At 41.2% G+C, this 21,510-nt stretch overlaps 1 protein-coding gene across 1 annotated transcript in view; it reads right to left on the minus strand.

Annotated features, from left to right (window-relative positions):
- Vps8 (vacuolar protein sorting 8) overlaps positions 1-21,054 on the minus strand; it is a 94,213-nt gene extending 73,159 nt beyond the window's left edge. The window contains exons 1-6 of the mRNA XM_076174111.1: positions 20,900-21,054; positions 14,768-14,896; positions 10,684-10,872; positions 4,115-4,243; positions 2,429-2,599; positions 479-697 (exon numbers count right to left, since the gene is read on the minus strand). Coding sequence (XP_076030226.1) covers positions 479-697; positions 2,429-2,599; positions 4,115-4,243; positions 10,684-10,872; positions 14,768-14,896; positions 20,900-20,992 — 930 coding nt within the window. The 5' untranslated portion in view covers positions 20,993-21,054. The remainder of the gene's footprint in view (positions 1-478; positions 698-2,428; positions 2,600-4,114; positions 4,244-10,683; positions 10,873-14,767; positions 14,897-20,899) is intronic.
- Positions 21,055-21,510: the final 456 nt, after the last annotated feature.

Consider the following 21,510-nt stretch of genomic DNA (forward strand, 5'->3'; position numbering starts at 1 on the left):
TATTAGTAAACCAATTCTTGCCTATTTCCTTCTTATATCTACATTTGTCCAGTTTAAATCCATTACTGCAAGTCCTGCCCTGTTGTCTTACTATGATGACATTGTTTGTGTCACCCTTGTTAAAGCCTTTGATCCACTTCAGCACCTCATTAGATCACCCCACACTCTGCATCTTTCCAGAGTGTGTAAGTTAGGGTGCCTAATTGTAAAGTTGTCACCAGGAATTTGTTTGATAGTACAGTACACAAATTTGCTGGAGGTGTATTCAGAAGCATGCTGGTCTCTCTTGCTTAATAGTGGGTTTGAATCCTGCACTCCTCTCTGATTCTCAGCAATGACTATTACCTACCCTAATAGTCCAAGCACATAGGGCAAAAGTGACAGCCTCAGCTTCAGCTACACACCTCCTAGCATAGGCTCCTCACCCACCTGAAGTACACCACAGTGAACTAAAACGCTATGATTTCCACAACATTACCTTGGATATGGTTGCCATAGCAACAATGACTGTATCTCCTGTAGGTGTGACATGGAACTGCGACATCAAGAGTGGTTCCACAACACACACCTCACCACGACTTCCAGAGAAAATACACAGAGACTCGTTTGAATTCATGCCCATTGTTCTCTTGACAGCAAGTTCAAACACAGATCCTCCACTGTCACTAATAATGGCAAGTCCTGGATAGTCAGTCCACTGAAATGCATAGAAACATTCCATATGATGTAAAACAACTAATATATAAACAAGTGTGTACCAAGTGAACACACACATATTACCATGAAAATATAACATATATTGCAACACAGTTTGCTGGTCTAGTGGTCAGTGCTGTGGGCTGTCATGTTACAGACCAAGATCAGCCCCTACATATGGTATTAAAGCTTCACTGATACTGCAAACCATCACAGCCCCCTTTGAGCAAAAGGTTGAGTGTAAGGTGTGTATAAGGTAACAATATAGCCCATAGATTGAACCATACAGAGTGCTCGTCCAGGAATGCAGCTGCCATCTATCTATATACCAAGGGCTTCTTACTCCTTATAAGGGAGGTAGCCAAGTCAAAGTGATGCACCCACTCTCACCCATTCCACCACCCTCTTTTCTCTCTCATCTTAGCCCCTTGTGCATGAAAGGTCATCCCTGTCTCCTGCCTACTCCCTGGGTCAGAAGCAATACAGCAAGACACAGTACATCCACAGCAAGGCCACTTCACTTAATCAGCAACCCACACTCTCCATCCCCACATGCGGAAAATAAAGACATGGAGAAATCCTTTCAGATTGCATCAAAGTATCATCCATACACAGCCATTCTCTACTCACCCCTATCTCCTGCCTTCTCCCTTCCTTGTTCACATCCAGCTCTGCCTTTCACACCTCTTTTGCTAATCTTTCTTCATTCATTCTTTCCATATGTCCAAACCATCCCAATATTCTTTCACCATTGTGAATAATCATAATTCTAGCACATATTCAAAGACTACGTTTGCAAGTCACAATTCTACTTTATTCTGAAAACTAAAGCACTGGCAAGATGCTTCAATAAAAGAGGTCTTCATTGCCCTCTCTTTCTATAAGTAAAAAGTAACATAAAAGTTCCCCCATGTAAGGGGGAAAAAAGTCTTTGGTATATGTATGTAAAAAGTAACATGGATTTACACTTCTTTTGTAACCTAGGTTATGTGAAACAAGGTATGCCATGGACTCTTACCAACACACAGCATACAAGACCTTGTTATAGCAACCAGTCAGGGTATATCCTTCTTTCCTTTCACAGCTAAGGTATAGAAGTCAATATATCTTTATTTACACATTTCCATGTCTTGCGACACTGCTTCTGACCCAGGGCAGTGGACAGGATGCAGGGATGACCCGTCATCCAGGAGGTGCCAAGATAAGAGGGAGGGAGGAGGGTGGAGGGGAGTGGAATATGTAGGGAATGGAATGGGTGGGAGTGGTTTCTATGCCTTTTTCTTTTTGGCTACCCCCGTGTAAGGGGGAAAAAGCCTTTGGTATATGTATATGTATGTACTCATTTCCATAATCTGCCATGATGAGTCTAGTCTTCAGATGCTTTCATGATTCATAAAACACACTTCTTTACATATACAAACATGGAATTGTTTCAAACATGTCTTCAATTCGTATTCTTTACTCCATTCCTTGGGCATCACTTGGGCAATGTGTCTTGCTGCATTGCTTCTGACACAGGGCAGTGGGTGGGATACAGGGATGAACCTTCATCCATGAGGAGCTAAGATGAGTGGGAGAAAAGGGTGGTGGATGGGAGTGGCATGGGCGGGAGTGGGTATGTACCTTTTGACTTGGCCACCTCCCTTACAAGAGGGAAAAAGCCCTTGGTATATAGATAGAATACAATGACAGAGCATAATATATGCACTATACTAAAAAAAGATAAATTCACCTTTAGATGAAGAACAGCACTGTATGGTGTATGAGCATCACTGATAGTCTGCAACAGTTTGCCAGTGGTGAGGTCATAGTGGCAAATCTGTCCTTTGGCAAACCCTACAAGCAGGCGAGAGCAATCTTGGTTGAGTGCTAGAGCAGATACTGACCCATACTGCTCCCCAATCTGTCAATAAAAAAAAAAAACAGTATCAAGATGATGAAATGCTAAAGGGTGCGGCAGAAACAAATGAGTGGTTAGGAGGAGTCAATGCTCAAGGGGAAGAGGGCAGAGGGAGGTGTATATGGTTTCACTCTGCTCCGTAGACATCCCCATTTCAGTAGCCAACATGGTATGGATGGGGGCATATCGCAGCTTTGCCATGCGCGTGTATTTTGAGAACAATCAATCTGCCATTCCTCAGGCAAACACAATTCAATCCTGGGTTAGGCAGTTGGAGGCAACTGGTAGCACACTAAGAAGAGATATGCATGGCCGATACGGGTCCATCAGAACACCAGAAAATGTGGAGATGGTGAGATCAGCAATGACTGAGACGTTCTGCTCTGTTGCTTTGGGAATCTCCAACCGTAGTTTGAGGAGGATTCTGCATATGGATTTGAATTTCCACCCCCACAAAATAATGATGGCTCAAAAATTGAACCAAGTAGACTACGCCAACCGCCGAAATCTGTGTGAGAAAATGCTTGCACAGATCACTCCTGAGGCAGCTTTCTTCAGTAGCAATGAGGCACATTTTCACCTCAGCTGGGCTGTAAATAAGTAAAATTTCTGCTACTGGACTGAATATAACCCCCAAATTATCCAGGAAACTCTGCTACATTCCCCTAAATTAATGGTGTGGTGTGCCGAATCACAATTTGGTGTGATAGGCTCATACATCTTTGAGGAGGAAGGAATAACTGTGACCATGAATTCTGAATGTTATGTCTCAATGTTGCAAAATTTTCCACAAACCAGAATGGAAGAGACTGTTGAAGATGTGGAATTGGGGGACATGTGGTTCCAAGAGGATGGGGCTACAGCTCACACAGCCCAAAATTCACTCAATGTTTTAGGAAGAATGTTTCACGGATGTCTGGTCTCTCTGAGGGGTGATTTAGGGTGGCCTGCTTGGCCACCTCATTTGAGCATTTGTGATTTCTTTCTTTGGGGATATCTGAAACAAAAGGTATTTAAACAGCACCCTCACACCATACCACAGCTAAGGGAGTGAATTATTGAAGAAGTTAATTCCATACCCCACAGTATGTGTGAACATGATGTACAAAACTTCAGAAATCAACTCCAACAGAGTGTTGCTGCTAAAACCATCATCTTGAGGACATTACTTTCAGAACTTAAGGATTATGAATGGTATGTACTGCTACCCTCGAGTATAATAACATTTCTTCTCCATATCATCCCATTACTTTTTTACAACTCCTCAAAACTGCTCAATCGGTTCTGCCACACCCTGTATAAAAGGAGGGGGGAGTGAAAGTAAGAGAAAGAGGAACAGGGAGAGAAACAGGGAGAGATCGGGAGAGTGGCAGGGAGATGGACAGGCAGTAGGGAGGAGGGGTGAAGACGAGGGGTGGAGAGGAGAGGTGTGGAGAGGAGTAGGGTTTTTTGTTAAAAAATAATAACAATTAATACTTCAATACATAAAATTCTTTAAAAAAAGTACTGACAACATACCTGTGTTGACCCTAGACACCATTTTAGTGCCTGTGTTGGTTCAAAAACAAGAACAAGCCCGTGACTTGTTCCGACACAAATTACATTGCTGACAGCCATGGCAGTGGGAAGGCCAGCTCCAACCCGCTCCTGTATACAAAAGCATATTTAATAATATTGTACTACATTTAACTTTATGAAGCAAGAAATTTGCTCTCTAGATCCCATGAAATGTAATAGATTCAAATTGGTGCAAATACAAGAATCTCAATTAAAGGGGGAAGACTTTGGTGTTAATTCAGAAGGTTGGATGGGTAGGGAAGCCTGCCTTGAACTGCCCAGCCTCAACATGGCTGAGCCTCATAAATATTGTTGTAACATCAAGAGGAACCTACTGATCTGAAGTGGACAATATATCCCTACTCTAAGTAGGAAATGAGAAATATTGAGTTGAACCATCATCAATCTGTAAAGCCACCCCACCCACTTTGTTAACTGTTACATATTAGGATGATTTCTGATCTATCCTGTGATAGGGAAGAAAACAATATACAGTGGCCGCGAAAAGTTTGGGCGCAAAATTATAGGCGCCCCAACTTTCCCCTAAACTCAAAACATGCGAAAAATACAACTTTCCACCCAAACTTTTCGCTATTTTTCAATGCTAGCGTTTGTACCCGTATTTAGCCGAGACAATACACACTATTTGGCAACTCTGTTTAGGCGCACTCGATGTCACATGGAGTCACTTTCTAAACATCTCTCACGGAGAGTAGTCTTTTTTTTTGCTTTTTTGCGGTGGTCTCTGTTTTTGTGCCTTGATATCTCCGTAATGGGAAGTGGTAAAGAGCTGGAAAGAGACACAGTTGTTACAATCATAACCCTCTATAAGGAGGGTTATAAGTGTAAAGATATTGCTACTCGTGTGGGAATTGGAGTGCGTCAAGTGCAAAAGTGGACCAAGAAATTTCGAGACGAAGGAAGTGACATCATTCGTACTCCAAAGCATCGCTCTGGTCGGCCAAGGAAGATATCAAATCGTACTTCTACAGTTCTAACTGCCTCCTAATAACCGTAGGAGGCAGTTAGAACCGTAGAAGTACGATTTGATATCTTCCTTGGCCGACCAGAGCGATGCTTTGGAGTACGAATGATGTCACTTCCTTCGTCTCGAAATTTCTTGGTCCACTTTTGCACTTGACGCACTCCAATTCCCACACGAGTAGCAATATCTTTACACTTATAACCCTCCTTATAGAGGGTTATGATTGTAACAACTGTGTCTCTTTCCAGCTCTTTACCACTTCCCATTACGGAGATATCAAGGCACAAAAACAGAGACCACCGCAAAAAAAAGACTACTCTCCGTGAGAGATGTTTAGAAACTGACTCCATGTGACATCGAGTGCACCTAAACAGAGTTGCCAAATAGTGTGTACAGGCACACCTCGACTTACGTCATTTTCGAAGATACGTCGGTTTTCAAAAATAATGTGGAAAAAATTCAAGTTGCCGTTTTACTTGACTTTACGTCGGTCAGCCAATAATGGAATCGCATAAACACCAAAAAACGTTTCAAGCGTTTCAAGCAATTCATGTTACAATAAATAAGAATAAAAGCATGTAAAACTATATAAAGATTCAGTAACTGCTAAAATATATACCATAAAGTAGTATGGCCTAGTCCACTAGAACATGAAATCGCAACGGTACTTCCAATACGTATTTACCCTAAGCGGCGTCTCGACTGCCGCAATTCTTTTGGATTATTATCTGTTTACTGAAGTTTTGTAAATTTTCTCATTAACATTCACTTGTAACTGTAATATTTGCCCCCATGCCTCCTAAGAAAAGTTCTAGTGAAAGTGCTAAGCGTCATGCTATTTCGCTGGAGGAGAAAATGGCGATGATAAAACGTCATTGTAATGGTGAAAAAGTTGTATTGATTGCACGATGTTTTGGAGTAAGTCGGACAACTGTATCAACGATTGTGCATAATAAAGACAAGATTTTAACACATGTCACATCTGAAGCCCCATTGATGAAGAACACGATCATCAACAAGAAAAGAGGTAAGATATTTGAAGAAATGGAAAATCTTCTTTCGATTTGGGTTGATAGGAGGAATCATCAGAATGCGAATCTTGGTCAAGAGCTCATTCAGGAAAAAGCGTTGTCTTTGTTTGAGGACCTAAAGGAAAAATATCCAGATGAGAAAGATGTAGATTTCAAAGCAAGTCCTGGAAGGTTTATGAGATATAAAAACAGGAGAAATTATCACTTACTTAAAAGACAAGGTGAAATCGCATCAGCTGATGAACAAGCAGCAGCGGAATTTCCTGCTACACTGAAGAAAATCATCGAAGAAAACGGGTTTCTTCCTGAGCAAATTTTCAACGTAGACGAAACAGGATTATATTGGAAGAAATTACCAGATCGTTCATTTGTTTCCAAGGAAGAGAAAACGATTCCAGGTTACAAGGTCTCAAAAGAACGTGTGACCATAATGTTGGGAGGTAACTGTGCAGGAGATTTTAAATTAAAGCCTCTGTTTGTTTATCATGCACACAACCCCCGTGCCCTGAAGAATATACCCAAAGCATCTCTCCCTGTTATATGGATGGCTAACTCAAAAGCTTGGGTCACTGTTATTTTCCAAGATTGATTTTTCAATCATTTTGTCCCAGCAGCAGAGAAGTATTGTAAGGAGAAGGGGATTCCTTTTAAGGTTTTACTTATCTTAGATAATGCTCCTGGCCACCCACAAAACATCGCAGATTTTCACCCCAACATTACCGTCATATACCTCCCCCCAAACACTACGTCTATTCTCCAGCCAATGGATCAGGGGATAATTGCTATCTTCAAACGTTATTATATGAAGCGTACGCTACGGCAAGCAATAGCTGCAATTGAAATGGATGAGTCTATCACACTTCGCGACTTTTGGAAGGGATATGACATCTACAAAGCTTTACAGAATGTAGCAGCAGCATGGAATGATGTTCAGAGCACTGCTATGAATGGTGTATGGAAAAAGCTATGCCCGCAATTTGTGCACGAGTTTAAGGGCTTCGATACTGTTGTTGTCAACAAAGATTTGGTTACAATGAGCAAAGAGCTGGATATGAATTTGGAGGAAGAGGATTTCACAGATTTATTTAAAAAAGACAAGGAGTTACTGACGAACAAGGATTTGATGGAACTTCAGGAGCAACAAAAGAAAGAAGAAGAAGAGGATGATGAATCTGAGCCACGCCACTTCACCATTAAGAAAATGGAGGAAGCATTTGCACACATCGAAAAAGGTCTTGCTATGTTTGAGGATATGGATCCAAATGCTCAACGCTTTTCCAAGATAATGGGGGCTTGTTATGAAGCTTTTGCTCCTTATAATCTAATCCTTGAAGAAAAGAACAAGAAGACGGTTCAAGGCACTCTTGACCAGTTTTTACGCGTCAAACGATGAGAATCAGCTGATGTTGATGTCGACAATCCCCAGCCATCTACGTCTACAACGTAAACATCAACATATTGTATCTACTGTTTTGGTAAACTGAAAATACATTAAAGTTTTTCACTTATTACAATATGATTATATGTAAGCTTGAAATAGTTTTTATTTCTTTGTTTTGTTTTACCGTATGATATTGACAATGCATTCATAGAGTACAGCACCGCGAAATAGCAACGCGTAAACATCGACATAATGTATGTACTGCATTGGTAAATTAAAAATACTTTATTCAATTTTTCACTTATTACAAAATGATTGTAAGCTTAAACTAGTTTTTATTTATTTGTTTTTTGTTTTGTTTCACCGTATGTAATTGACAATGCATTCATAAAGTACAGCAAATTGTACGTATTGATGAATAAGTACAGGTACTTTTTTATACTTTATTACAAAATGATAAATAAATGTTCTGTTTGGAAACTTAAAATAGATTTTTATTAACCTTGTTTAATAAAAAATGCAATCAAAAGTAAAATAAAGTACTGAAAAATGGCTATTGGCAGTTTAGCCTAGGCTACACCAGGCCTACCTAGCCTACTTGTAAGCTAATTCGACTTACGTCATTTTTCGACTTACGTCGTGTCTCCTGGAACCAATTAACCACTTCAGTACGGGACTTAAATCTCGCGGGCAGCAGCCAATGCCAGCAGTATGACGTGTCGTAATAATACTCGCATAATAAAATATAGTCACCGCTTATATCGATCATTCTCTCTTTCACCCGCGAATTTTGAAAACCACAGAGAATGGGATTCAGGGCGCATTTGGGAGAATGTAAAAACACAGGGGCGACTACAATAAATATAATCAAGACGCCGATATGGCAGCGTCGCGAATCCACTTGCTCCTCATGACGCCTACGTGTGCGGCACCGTATGGAAGGGGTTAACGACGTAAGGTGAGGTGTACCTGTATTGTCTCGGCTAAATACGGGTACAAATGCTAGCATTGAAAAATAGCGAAAAGTTTGGGTGGAAAGTTGTATTTTTCGCATGTTTTGAGTTTAGGGGAAAGTTGGGGCGCCTATAATTTTGCGCCCAAACTTTTCGCGGCTACTGTACAAACATATACCAATGGCTTTTTCCCCCTTACAAGGGAAGTAGCCAATGTCAAAGGCATAAATCCACTTCCACCCATTCTATCCCCACATATTCCACTCCCATTTACCACCCCTCCCTCCCTCTTTTCTTGGCTCCTCCTAAATGACGAGTCATCATTGCATCTTGCCCAATGCCCTGGGTCAGAAGCAATGTAGCAAGACACAACACATCCACAGCAAGGTCGCTTCATTTAATCGGCAAACCCCCTCTCCATCCCCTCATGCAGAAAAAGAGAAGATGGGGAGAAATCCCTTCAGACTATCTCAAAATATTCACACATACTCCCTCACCTCCCCCATCCCCCGCACACTCCCTTCCATCCCATCATCCATACACAACCATTCTCCATTTACCCCTATATTCTGTCCTCTCCTGTCCTTCCTCAACAGGCAATCCCCTTTTTTCCAATGCCCCTTTTACCCCATCCATCCATCTCATCCTTGGTCAGCCCCTCATGTTCACTCCTCCCACCTCTTTTTTACCAATCTTTCTTCACTCATTTTTTCCATGTGTCTGAATCATCCCAACCCTCTTTCATCAACTTTATCTCCCAACTCCCTTTCCACCCTGCTCTCCTCCTCATTTCTCACTATATCCAGCCTAGTAACTCCTACCATACTTCTCAGGCATTATATCTCAAACACATTTAAATTCTTCCTCTCTTATGTTCTATGTTTCTACCCCATACAATGCTGTTGGTACAATCACCCCTTCATACAATCTCCTCTTAGCATCCATTCCCAAATGTCTTTTTCTCATTACACTTTTTAATCCACCAAGGCATTTATTCACTTCTCTCAATCTACATTCTACCTCCACCTCCACTCCTCCCTTTCCTGCCATATTCACATCCAAGTATCTAAATCTATCCACTTCCTCCAGTCTGTCTCCCTTAATATTCACTTCCAATTTGCTGCCATCCTATCCTCTTGTATATCTCATCACCTTACTTTTACCCATATTTATTTTCAACTTCCTTTTTTCACATCTTTCCAAACTCAGTCACTAACTTCCTTAATCACTCCTTTGATCCTGCTACATGTGCAGTGTCATCAGCAAACAACAACTCCATTTTCTTTAACCATCTCCCATCCCTGACCCATTACCCTTGCATTTACCTCTTGCACCACCCCATCCTTGTATAAATTGAACAGCCATACTAACATAACACAACCCTGGCAAAGTCCCACCTTTGCCTCAAATCACACTCTATTCATTTCCAATTTTAACATAGGCCCTAATACTCTTGTAAAATCTTTTGACTGCTCTTAACAGCTTTCCTCCTATCCCATATATTTGCAATACCTTCCACAGTGCCTTCCTGTCTACCCTGTCATAAGCCTTTTCCAAACCCATAAAGGCCCAAAAAACATCCTTATCTTTTCCTAAAGCTTTCTCATATATCTGCCTTACCACAAAAATCTGATCCATACAACCCCTACCTGTCCTAAACCCACACTGTTCCTCTCCTAATCCTCTAACTCAAAACCCTCCCATAAGCCTTCCCAACAACCCTCAACAAACTGATCCCTCTGAAACTACTACACTCACACTTGTCCCCTTTTTCCTTGTAAAGTGGAACTATACAGACACTCCTCCAGTCCTCCAGCACTCTACTCTCTTTTAGAGAAACATTCAACAACCTCAGCTGCCAGTCCACCATCACTGTACCTTTCTTTTTTTAGACACTCCTCATGACACCCATCTAACCCAGGTGCCTTACCTACTCTCATTATTTTAATAATATTTTAATAAAATAATATACAGAGGATTAAATCCCACCCACCCTCCCTCCTTCATCAAAGCCATTACTGTTAGTGCCACCAATACAAATAGTTGTCTGCTAAAAAGAAAAACTCACAATATAAGAAACTGATTATAAATCAGATCATCTGAATTAAAAAATGGTACTTCAAGTAATTTCCATGTGATATAAAATGACCTATAATCTAAAAAACACATGCACTACCTACATAAGCTGAAACCAGCTGGGCAGACACGCCTTTAAGGATGACATGGCGAAGAATCGATCCATGGCTTTTACTGTGAGTCTCTCTTCGGTGTCGAGCCATTTGTTTCTCTGAGGACGTATGGCTTCGAGAGTCTGAGCTTCCACGGGAATGTATTGATAGGGTGTCTCCACATTCATTAGAGAAAGAAGTCTGTAACAAAAACAATAAATTACAATGCACCATCTAGATGTTAAGAGGTATAGCTTTCCACACAAATAAGTGGGATAATGGAACAATTTTGATGAAAATATGAAATAGGCCAATGACATAAATAAACTTACGGTTAAGTTTGACAAGTGAAGGCAAAGTGACAGGACCCCATGAACACAGCTCTAAACCTATATACTACAATTACATAAATACCACCTATTCTACACACACAAAAATGTCTCTTCCTCCTTGTAAGGGGGTGAGTGCCTCCACAACATGCATCCACCCTTCATGCATCCCACAATAATTTCTCTCTTTTTTTATGCTCCTTATGAATGAAGGGCTATCCCTGCCTAAGGTCCACTGGCCTGGGTCAGAAACAATGCAGCAAGACACAGCACATCCACATCCAGACCCAACTGCCACAGCTGGTTTACCCCCATCACTTCATTACATGCTGACCCTCACTCCCACCACTAATCTTTCATCAGTCCTATCTTCCAGTTCTTTTTCCACCCCCATTCTCCTCCTCACATCTTCATTTCTCACTCTATCCAACCTTGCAACCCCTACCATACTTCTCAGACACTTAATCTCAAACACATTTAAACTTCTCTTTTCTGCCTATTAAATTCCAAGTCTCCACCCCGTGTTGAAGGCACAATCACCCCTTCATATCTCCTCCTTGCATCCTTTCCCAGATGACTATTTCTCATGACATTTTTCAATCTCATTCTACAGTTTACCTCCACCTCTGCTCCTCCATTTCCTGCCAGATGCAACCCCAAACACTTAAAACTATCCACTCCCTCCAGCCTCTCTCCTCCTTACTTCCAACTTGCTGCAATTCTCTCCCCTTGTGCATCTCATCACCTTATTTTTACCCACATTTACCTTCAACTTTCTCCTAACTAATAACTTCCCAAACTATCACTAAATACTGTAATCACTCCTCTGACCCCACAAGTGCAGTATATATATATATAAATATATATATATATATATATATATATATATATATATATATATATATATATATATATATATACAGTATATATATATATATATATATACAGTATGTATATGATAGGGTAGACAGAAAGGCACTGTGGGAGGTTATGCAGATTTATGGGATAGGAGGAAAGCTTTTGGGAGCTGTCAAGAGTTTTTATGAGAGTAGTAGAGCATGTGTTAGGATTAGAAATGGAGAGAGTGAGTGGTTTGAAGTAAAGGTGGGACTTCGTCAAGGATGCGTTATGTCGCCCTGGCTGTTCAACTTATACATGGATGGAGTGGTGCGAGAGGTGAATGCTAGGGTATTGAGTCAGGGATTGGAGATGGTTAAAGAAAATGGAGAAAAGTGGGAGGTGAGCCAGCTGTTGTTTGCGGACGACACTGCGCTTGTGGCAGGGTCAGAGGAGGGATTGAGGAAGCTGGTGGCAGAGTTTGGGAGAGTATGTGATAGAAGAAAGCTAAAGATAAATGTGGGTAAAAGTAAGGTGATGAGATGTACAAGGGGTGAAAGTGGCAGTAGACTGGAAGTGAACATTAAGGGAGAGCGACTGGAGGAAGTGGATAGTTTTAGATACTTGGGTGCAAGTGTAGCAGGAAAAGGTGGAGTGAAGGTGGAGGTAGAATGTAGATTGAGAGAAGCGAGTAAATGCCTTGGTGGTTTAAAGAGTGTAATGAGGAATAGACATTTGGGAATGGATGCGAAGAGGAGACTGTATGAAGGAGTGATTGTGCCAACAGCACTGTATGGGGCAGAAACGTGGAACATAAGAGAAGAAGAGAGAAGGAGTTTGAAGGAGTTTGAATGTGTTTGAGATGAGGTGTCTGAGAAGTATGGTGGGGGTTACTAGGCTGGATAGAGTGAGAAATGAGGAGGTGAGGAGGAGAACAGGGGTAAAAAAGGATTTGGGAGATAGGGTTGATGAAAGAATATTAGGATGGTTTGGACACATGGAAAGAATGAGTGAAGAAAGACTAGTAAAAGAGGTATGGAAGGCAGATGTGGAGGGAGTGAACATGAGGGGACGTCCTAGGATGAGGTGGATGGATGGGGTGAAGGGGGCTTTGGGGAAGAGGGGAATGTCTGTTGAGGAAGGAAGGGAGAGGACGGAAGACAGAGGTGAGTGGAGAATGGTTGTATATGGATGATGTTGTGACTGCGTGAGGAGGAATGGGCGGGGGGGTGGGGGTGGGGTAGTATGTGTGAGTAAATTTTGACGCAGCCCGAAGGGATTTCTCCCCGTCCTCGCCTTATATGCAAAGGGGGACGGAGAGGGGGGGGTCGCCGATTAAATGAAGCGGCCTTGCTGTGGATGTGCTGTGTCTTGCGACACTGCTTCTGACCCAGGGCGGTGGGCAGGGTGCAGGGATGACCCGTCATCCAGGAGGTGCTCAGATGAGAGGAAGGGTGGGAGGGGTGTGGAGGGTATTTAGGGATGAAATGGGTGGGAGTGTTTTTATGCCTTTCCCTTTTTGGCTACCTCCCTTGGAAGGGGGAAAAAGCCTTGGTATATGTATGTATGTATATATATATATGTTAAGAGTAGTGATCACTCCTGTCCTCCCCTCTTCTATGGCCATCCCATGACCTTACTGACCTGCAAGTGGTCCGATGGGACGCACTCGTGCACCCTCAACCGCATGACCCTCACAAAGACTGTTTGAGGAAACACATGTGCAGCTCACCAACCTAAGATGGACCCTGTTAGGTCCCCAAAGATGACTAACCAGTGCCAAGGTCTGCCACATGAGACACCACAAAGCCCTTTTGAAGGAAACACATGCAGTACCGGCATAGGCCAATGATGACGCAACCTATGCCTCGCCTAGCCATGAAAGCTTCTTTCAGGAACTCATGTGCAATACCAGCCTCATACCCTCTGTCTTCATGAATCACAAGCATCAAATGTTTTGCCTCTGACTTGCCATGCATCACACTTCACCTCACGCCAATTAAGAGCATGAGTCCTGACCTGTCCGTGTATATAATGGCTGAACGGATGCTGAGGATTCAGATTGCCTTGGGGCATCATACATGAGCCTGGCTCACTGCTCCTTGCTTTCTCACTTCCTCTCCCTCCCCCACAACCAGACCAAGTTGGAACATGACTTGAAACCCACAGTCATCACTTCATTCACTGACCCCTCCCCCCTTTTTTTGCCAACAGAAGCAAGCTATCATTAACCCAATATTCATTTCTGAATAACCAAACAAATTCTCTCCATCTGAGTTTGCCTCAACCAGCCTAATATTGGCTGCCCAACATGGGGCAAGACTAGCAGCCTAACAATATATGTGTGTGTGTATATATATATATATATATATATATATATATATATATATATATATATATATATATATATATATATATATATATATATATATGTATATATATACAGTGAGACCTCTCATTAACGGACATTAATTAGCTGTGTTTGCGGTGTTTTCACTGTGTTTTCAGTGTTTTTGGTGCTGTTGTTTAGTGCGTGCAATCACTATGCCACCCAAAAACCACTCCAAAACACCGAAAACACCGCAAACACAGGTCATTAACATCCGTTAATGAGAGGTCTCACTGTATATATATATATATATATGCAAAAAGATCACAAAACCACATGATCCAATAAATTGCTGATAACCACAAAGGAAACTGGAAAAGAAACTATAATTCCCAAGCGCTTTCATAATATTTCATGAGGTATTCCCCTGAAGATGTGAAATATCATGAAAGTGCTTGGGAATTATGGTTTCTTTTCCAGTTTCCTTTGTGGTTATCAGCAATATATATATAAAACTAAGAAAGACAAAGTGACCAATCATAAATAAAGCATGATAGTAGGAGTTTTAAAAACAACCAATGATCACATAAAACAATCTCACCTTTGGCTGAGTTGGAGGAGCAAGACTGAATTCATCATCAGAAACAGATCCTGACTCATTCTCATTAAGGATACTTTCCAGGGTTGGTAACTGTGCCACTGGTGGTAGTTGGAATTCATCATCATCAAGCTGTAAGTCAAAATAGTTAGGTCATATTCAATTATTCACCAAGTGGAAAACCCACTGCCCCACAATGGCTGGCAATAGTCCTCAGACCTTTCCACAGATCTCTCTTAGAATAAACTTTGGAGCATTTGTCTGTGTTGTAATATTGTGGGACTGTTTCTATGTAATTCTGCTGTTGTCAGCTCTCCATGTGAGAAAAACTAAGAAATATAGCTGGAACTGATAAAAAGATATCTTAGGCCAAGTCTGGAGACTGAGTACTATCCCTATGATGCTGACTAAGTTCATCAAAGAACTGATCTTTAGAATCATGAGAAGATATAGGCATTGGTGTATATACACTCATGATACTGAAAAGGCCCATAGAGGTCTGGAGATGTATCCTCAACAGCCTGAGTACCACCCCTAAGGGCCTAAGTTCATCAAGGAACTGATCTTTAGAATCATGAGAAGACATTAATGTTAGTATATATACACTCAGGATATTGACAAGGTGCATGGATGTCTGGAGATGTGTCCTCAACAGCCTCTGAGTAACACCAGTAGGCAGTACTATAGAACTAACAAGGCCATTTCTAATGACAAAACAGACTCCATGCTCACTACTCTCCTAAGGTAGCTTGCCCTACCAGAAGAATGTATAGTCTCTCTTTCACAGGGTACCTAAGGAAGATAGCTTGGTTTCTTCCAAGGCAAATATGTCCATCTGCAGCCCATTTAATTCATTGTTCATGAGTGCAGTCTTGTATTGAGTCTTGCAGGTCTTCTGTGAAGCCCAAAGGCATAGTCTGCATATTCCAATGATATTCATTGTTTTTAGTTAATACTGGCATAAGTAAATTATCTGTGCCATATTTTATTATATCTGTAAATCTAAAAGCATTTGGCAGCATTGATATCAAAATAATCAAGATGTGATACATTACCAACAACTCAGAGCTTGATACGACAAACTTACAGTCTGAGGATGGACCTATCTTGAATAAGACATTATATAAAAGCAGTATATACCAGTATGTATATTACAAGAAGTGTGGAAGGCAGAGGTGGATGGAGTGCACAGAAGGGGATGACTGAGGATAAGATGGATGGAAGGGGTAAAAGGGACATTGAGAAAGAGGGGGGATGCCTGTTGAGGAAGGGAGAAGACAGGAGTGTGGAGAGTGGTTGTATATGGATGATGCTGTGTTGCATGGGAGTGGGTGGAGAATAGGGGGGGTTAGGGAGTGGTTAGGTGTGAATGATATTTTGATGCAGCCCGAAGGGATTTCTCCCCATCTTCTTCTTTTTTTTTTTTTTTTTTTTGCAAGAGGGGACAGATGGGGTCACTGATTAAATGAAGCAGCCTTGCTGTAGATGTGCTATGTCTTGCTGCTGTATTGCTTCTGACCCAGGGCAATAGGCGAGATGCAGGATGACCTGTCATCCAGGAGGAGCCAAGAAAAGAGGGAGAGAGGGAGGGTTGATGAATAGGAGTGGAATGTGTGGGTATGAAATCAGTGAGAGTAGAATTATGCCTTTTGACTTCAGCTGCCTCCCTTATATGGGGGAAAATGACCTTGGTAAATGTATGAATGAGGGCCAAACATCCAGGATCAAGAATTTCCTGAGGCTGAAATATCCATGGCCATGGTGATATGCATTAAGTCCCTTATCTCTCCTGGGAGACAGTTGAATCTAGGGCCAACACAGGTGAAGTTTTCTACCTGGATAGTCTTCAGTCACTGGGAGCAGCTGTTTACAGACCTTCTTTTGTGTTTTCCTTTGATATCACCTCCTTCATTTTGTGATGGGTTTGGCACTTTGCACCCCAAGGACTTTCCAGGACATAAATCACTATATAGTGCTCTCTATGTCTCTGCAGTGAGTAGAGCTTGAGGTTTTTCAGTCCCCAACTAACCTCCTCATGGACCTTTTCTAGATCTTGTATCTCCTTGACTTTGTGAGGAGACCATAGTTGGCTCACAGACCCCCATCTTTGACACTACCAGGGTCTTCCACAGAGGTAGCAAGTGTTTGGGCTTCCTGGTCTTGAAGGTTCAAAGGATTCTCCCTCTCATTTTGAGCAGCACTAGTGGTGTGGGTCATGTGTGCTTTAAAGCCATATTCATCACTCATCCACACACCCAGGTCTATTAGCATTCCTTTGTTTTTATTTCCTCTGCACCCAATGTGCACCGATACTCTTTTAGATTTTCATTTGGCCTCTATCTTATCAGTTCAAATTTCTTGTTGTTCAACACTATATTGTTTCCACTTGACCACTTGTGTACTGCCTCCAAATCTTTTTGTAATCTTTCAAAATCCTCTCTGGTTGTAATTTCTTGAGAGATCCTGATATCATCTGCAAACGAGGACACTTTCAATGTTCTCACCCCTTGGTCTATGTCATTCATCATGACCAGGAAGAGCAGTGAGCCAAGCACTGAGACCTGTGGTACTCCACTAATTACCAATGAGGTTTCTGAGGTGGCTCCATCCACTATTACTTTCTGCTTTCTATCACTTAGAAATTCATGGTGCCATAGTACCATTTTTCCAGTGACACCCATATTATTTTCCATTTTATATAGCAGCACCCCATGGTCTACCTTGTCAAATGATTTAGCGAAGTCTAGGTAGACCACATCAATGCTTCTTCTGCTGCTCACACTATGATGCTGTTGTGGTGGCTTAGGAATTAGGAAAAGCATGACTGTCCTTTCCAAAACCTATGTTGTCCTAGATTGAACTGCTCTGTCCTCTCTATGAAGTTCACTAGGTTCTTCCTAACTACCCTTTCAAACACCTTTGTGAGATGTGAGGCGAGTCAAATTGGTCTGTAGTTAGCTGGAAGGCCTCATGATCCACTTTTAAGGTTGGGGGTGATTAGTCCTTCTTTCAGTTTAGTTGTTGTTGTTGTTGTTGTCATTCCCTAGACTGTCTGTCCGAGCAGTCCCGTCTCCCCAAGGAATGCCATAGCCGAAACTGGGTTTTCCCACAAATCCTTTATAAAGCGTATGTTGTGTTGTTTGCGTGCATGATTGTGTATAATGCAGTCTTCCATTATGTGTTGTATGGTATGGGGTGAAGTGTTACATCCTGGGCAGCTGTTCACAATGCGGTCATCCAGCCTCTTCTGGTAGCTTAGAAGTGCTGTGTGGTGACTGCACCGCAGTCTGGCCAAGTGGACTCTGTCCTTTTGTGGAAGAGAGGATTCAGAAGGGTGGATATCAGGGGGTCTGGCATGCAGCAGTGTGTTGTCTTTCAGTGTGTTAATGGAGCGGTGAGTGATATGATTATGAATATGTTTCCGGAGGCTGGTATTTGGTGGTTGTGGAGGAAGAGAAGAGAGTATCTGTGCGTGATAAAGGTCTTTGGGTATTGTTTTAATGTTTCTTGGTGTGTGTGGGTGTTCTGCTATGTAGTGTAGCGGGTGTAATGTGTTTGTGGTGGCTGCGGCAAGTGTTTGTGTGCCTCTCATGTCGAGGTGGTCTTTGACTTTGAGGACTTTTGTTTCATGGTGTAAATGGTCTGTAGGTGTTGTATTTGTGCAGCCTGTAATTGTTTTTAGGGCTTTGTTTTGTATGATTTGAAGGGTGTTGTGGTGTGTCTCACTGAGATTAGGAGCCCATGCAGGACTCGCATAATTCAACACTGAGCGTATGCATTGTTTGTATATTGTTATATTAGTTTCTTTGTTTTGTCCAAATGTTGTTCCAGTGATTGACTTAAGTGCGTTAAGTCTGGGTGTGCATTTGTTTTTTATGTTTGTGATGTGTTGTTTGAAAGACATGGATGTATCGTATGTTACACCAAGAATTTTCGGTGTATTTGTGTGTGTGGTATTAGAGTGTTGTTGATGTAGAGATGAGGTATGTATTTGTGTTCTTTTGTCCAGTTTGTGAGAAGTGTTGCTGTAGATTTGGTTGGAGCTATTTTGAGTCTGTTTGTGATGAACCATGTGTTGAGTGTGTCAAGGTATGGCTGGATTATTTCTGCAGCTTTGTCTGTGTTACGATGTGTGCATGTGATTGTTATGTCGTCTGCGTAGGAAGAGATTTGTATTTCTGAGGTGTCTGGCGTGGGTAAGTCATGCATGTATAGATTAAATAGTGTGGGGGATAGAACTGAGCCCTGTGGTACTCCGTTCTTAATGTTTCTGATGTGTGATGATTGGCCATTATATGACACGTAAGCATTCCTACCTGCCAGTTAATTGGCCAGCCATCTTTTGGTGTTATTGTGCATGTCTGTGTTATATATTATATTTGTTAGGTTGTGGCGGGGGATAGCATCAAAAGCTTTACTAATGACTAATGTAATAAGAAGTGTTCTTTGGTGGGGCCTATCTGAATTGATGCCATCTAAAATTCTTTGTGTGAGGTTTGTCAGAAGAGTGTTTGTGGAGTGTAGTGGCCTAAAACCATGTTGTGAGTCAGCACGGGGAATAAGTGGTGTGACAAGTTTAAGTATTAGGCGTTCAATGACTTTAGAGGGGGTGCAGAGAAGTGTGATTGGGCGGTGCGATGTTGGGATTGTTGGGTCTTTGTTCGGTTTTGGAATGGTGATTATTTTACCATGCTTCCAGATGTCGGGTATAGTGTTGTGTGAATAGCTGTAGTTTGCAATGTTTGTGAGTGCGTGTATACCTTGTGGTCCAGTGTGTTTTAGGTGGATGTTGCTTATGTTATCAGGGCCACAGGCAGATGAGTGCTTGAGACTATGTATTATGAGTTTTGTCTGACTGTCTATGAAGGGTATATAGTCTGAGTCTGTGGGAAAGTCTTTCTTACGTCGAATGGTGCGTCGGTCGTCAGGGTGAGAAGTAAGATGGCTTGTCTGTGCAAAATGACGTATGAGTGCGTTTGCTTGTTGTCTGTTTGAGGGTAGATTATCTGTTGTTGTGATTATTGCTGCGTGAGAGCGTGTAGTGTTACTGTTGGATAGTGTAATGCTGTTGAGTGTTTAGTTGGTATGGCCACCTTGTCCAGTGATTTTCTCCATAGTAGATAGACTGGGATAGCTAATGTATGTTTATACTTCTTTAGAAACACTGTTGGTAAGTTGTCTGGCCCCCTGATGAATTAATTTTTACTTCACCTATGGCTTCCACTATATCACTGGGCCTAAAATTAATATCACTAATAATATCTATATCTATACCATTTACTTGAAAGAATTCTCTCTGGTTCACTATTTATTTTTCTGCTATTTGTTCACTCTACACATTTTTGTATTGTTTTTCTAACATGTTCACATCAATCTGCATATGGCACATATTCTGCCCACCATAGCTCCTCTCTTGCTATTCAGCAGTCGGCTAGCATGGCAACAGTTTTGGGCTACCCACTTGTGTTTTTTGGGTTCTATTACAGCACCATGTCCATGCAAACATGTTTTTCACTCCTTACATTTGGAATATTTATTTTTTCTATGGAACAGTTACATCAGGATAAGTTTCATTAGGTTAGGTTAGGTTAGGTTAGGTTAGGTTAGGTAAGGTTAGGAACTAATGGACAGCGTATTTTTGCGACCAGGCATGTTTCACTGTGACTTAGGGTGGTCAATCAGGTAAGACTAAGAATAACTAGGTGAGAAAACATCTATTTATCAGCTCTAACCTGATTCTTTTAGACTATGTTTTAATTAGTCATTTTTAACTAAGCTATTATATATTAACTTATGACACTTCAAAATACAAGAAATCTCGATTAAGTGCCCGATATGTTGCAATACAAAAGCTTTGCATTGAACACAACTTCAAAGAAAGTGATGTCCATGAGCTTTATTCTGGAGCAATGACAACCTTTCGAAAAGTGTGGCAATGAAAGACGAAATAATGCATTGAATCCAACGATAAGTGAACTTGTTTACCCCTATATAATACGTCAATATTTAGGATATGGGTATTGTTTTGATGATTTAATTTGTTGTATGTCACCACCCCCTAACAATCAAAACACATACGTCCTACTCATTTTCAGGTCCAGTATATCAGAGTTACGTAACGATAGTATTTCATACCTCCTCCAATTGCAGATCTAACTGTTTCACTAAATCAGTTTCATCTTGATTTTCTATTTCTGATGACAGCCGCTCCTCCCCTTCCGTCGCCATATTCAAGAATTGTCCGACTACCTAAGTAAAGGCTTTAGTTTACTATATGGTATTTGTTAGAGCGGCTATGTGAAAATATATTATTCCTATTATATAGAGACATTGGATTTTTTTACATCGTAAATTTAAAGATTTGTTCATTCAGATCAATTTTCATTTTTGTTAATTCCATTGTAATTTCGAATTAATATAAACTACCAATGTTCGAATTCTTTGTTTACAATGATTTAGCAGTGAAAGGGGCTTCAATTCAAGTTTTTACAATCGATCACGAGACAAGAAAAACTGTCTGGAAACAAATTACATCTAATATTTTACAACTGACAGATACAAACATACACCTATGCATCACTGCCATTGCAAGTAATAATAATCTGATACACAAATAGATATAAATGCCAGGAAGTTTACTGTGTGCACAATTGTAATATAACATGTGACGTTACTTTCTTATTCAAACATGGCACCTCAATTCAAGTGCGTAGTATCAGGCATGGTGTATAACGTAATGGTATGAA

The sequence above is a fragment of the Oratosquilla oratoria genome, chromosome 35, assembly GCF_046742065.1.
Source record: "Oratosquilla oratoria isolate Oo_2021 chromosome 35, ASM4674206v1, whole genome shotgun sequence".
Classification (NCBI taxonomy): domain Eukaryota; kingdom Metazoa; phylum Arthropoda; class Malacostraca; order Stomatopoda; family Squillidae; genus Oratosquilla; species Oratosquilla oratoria.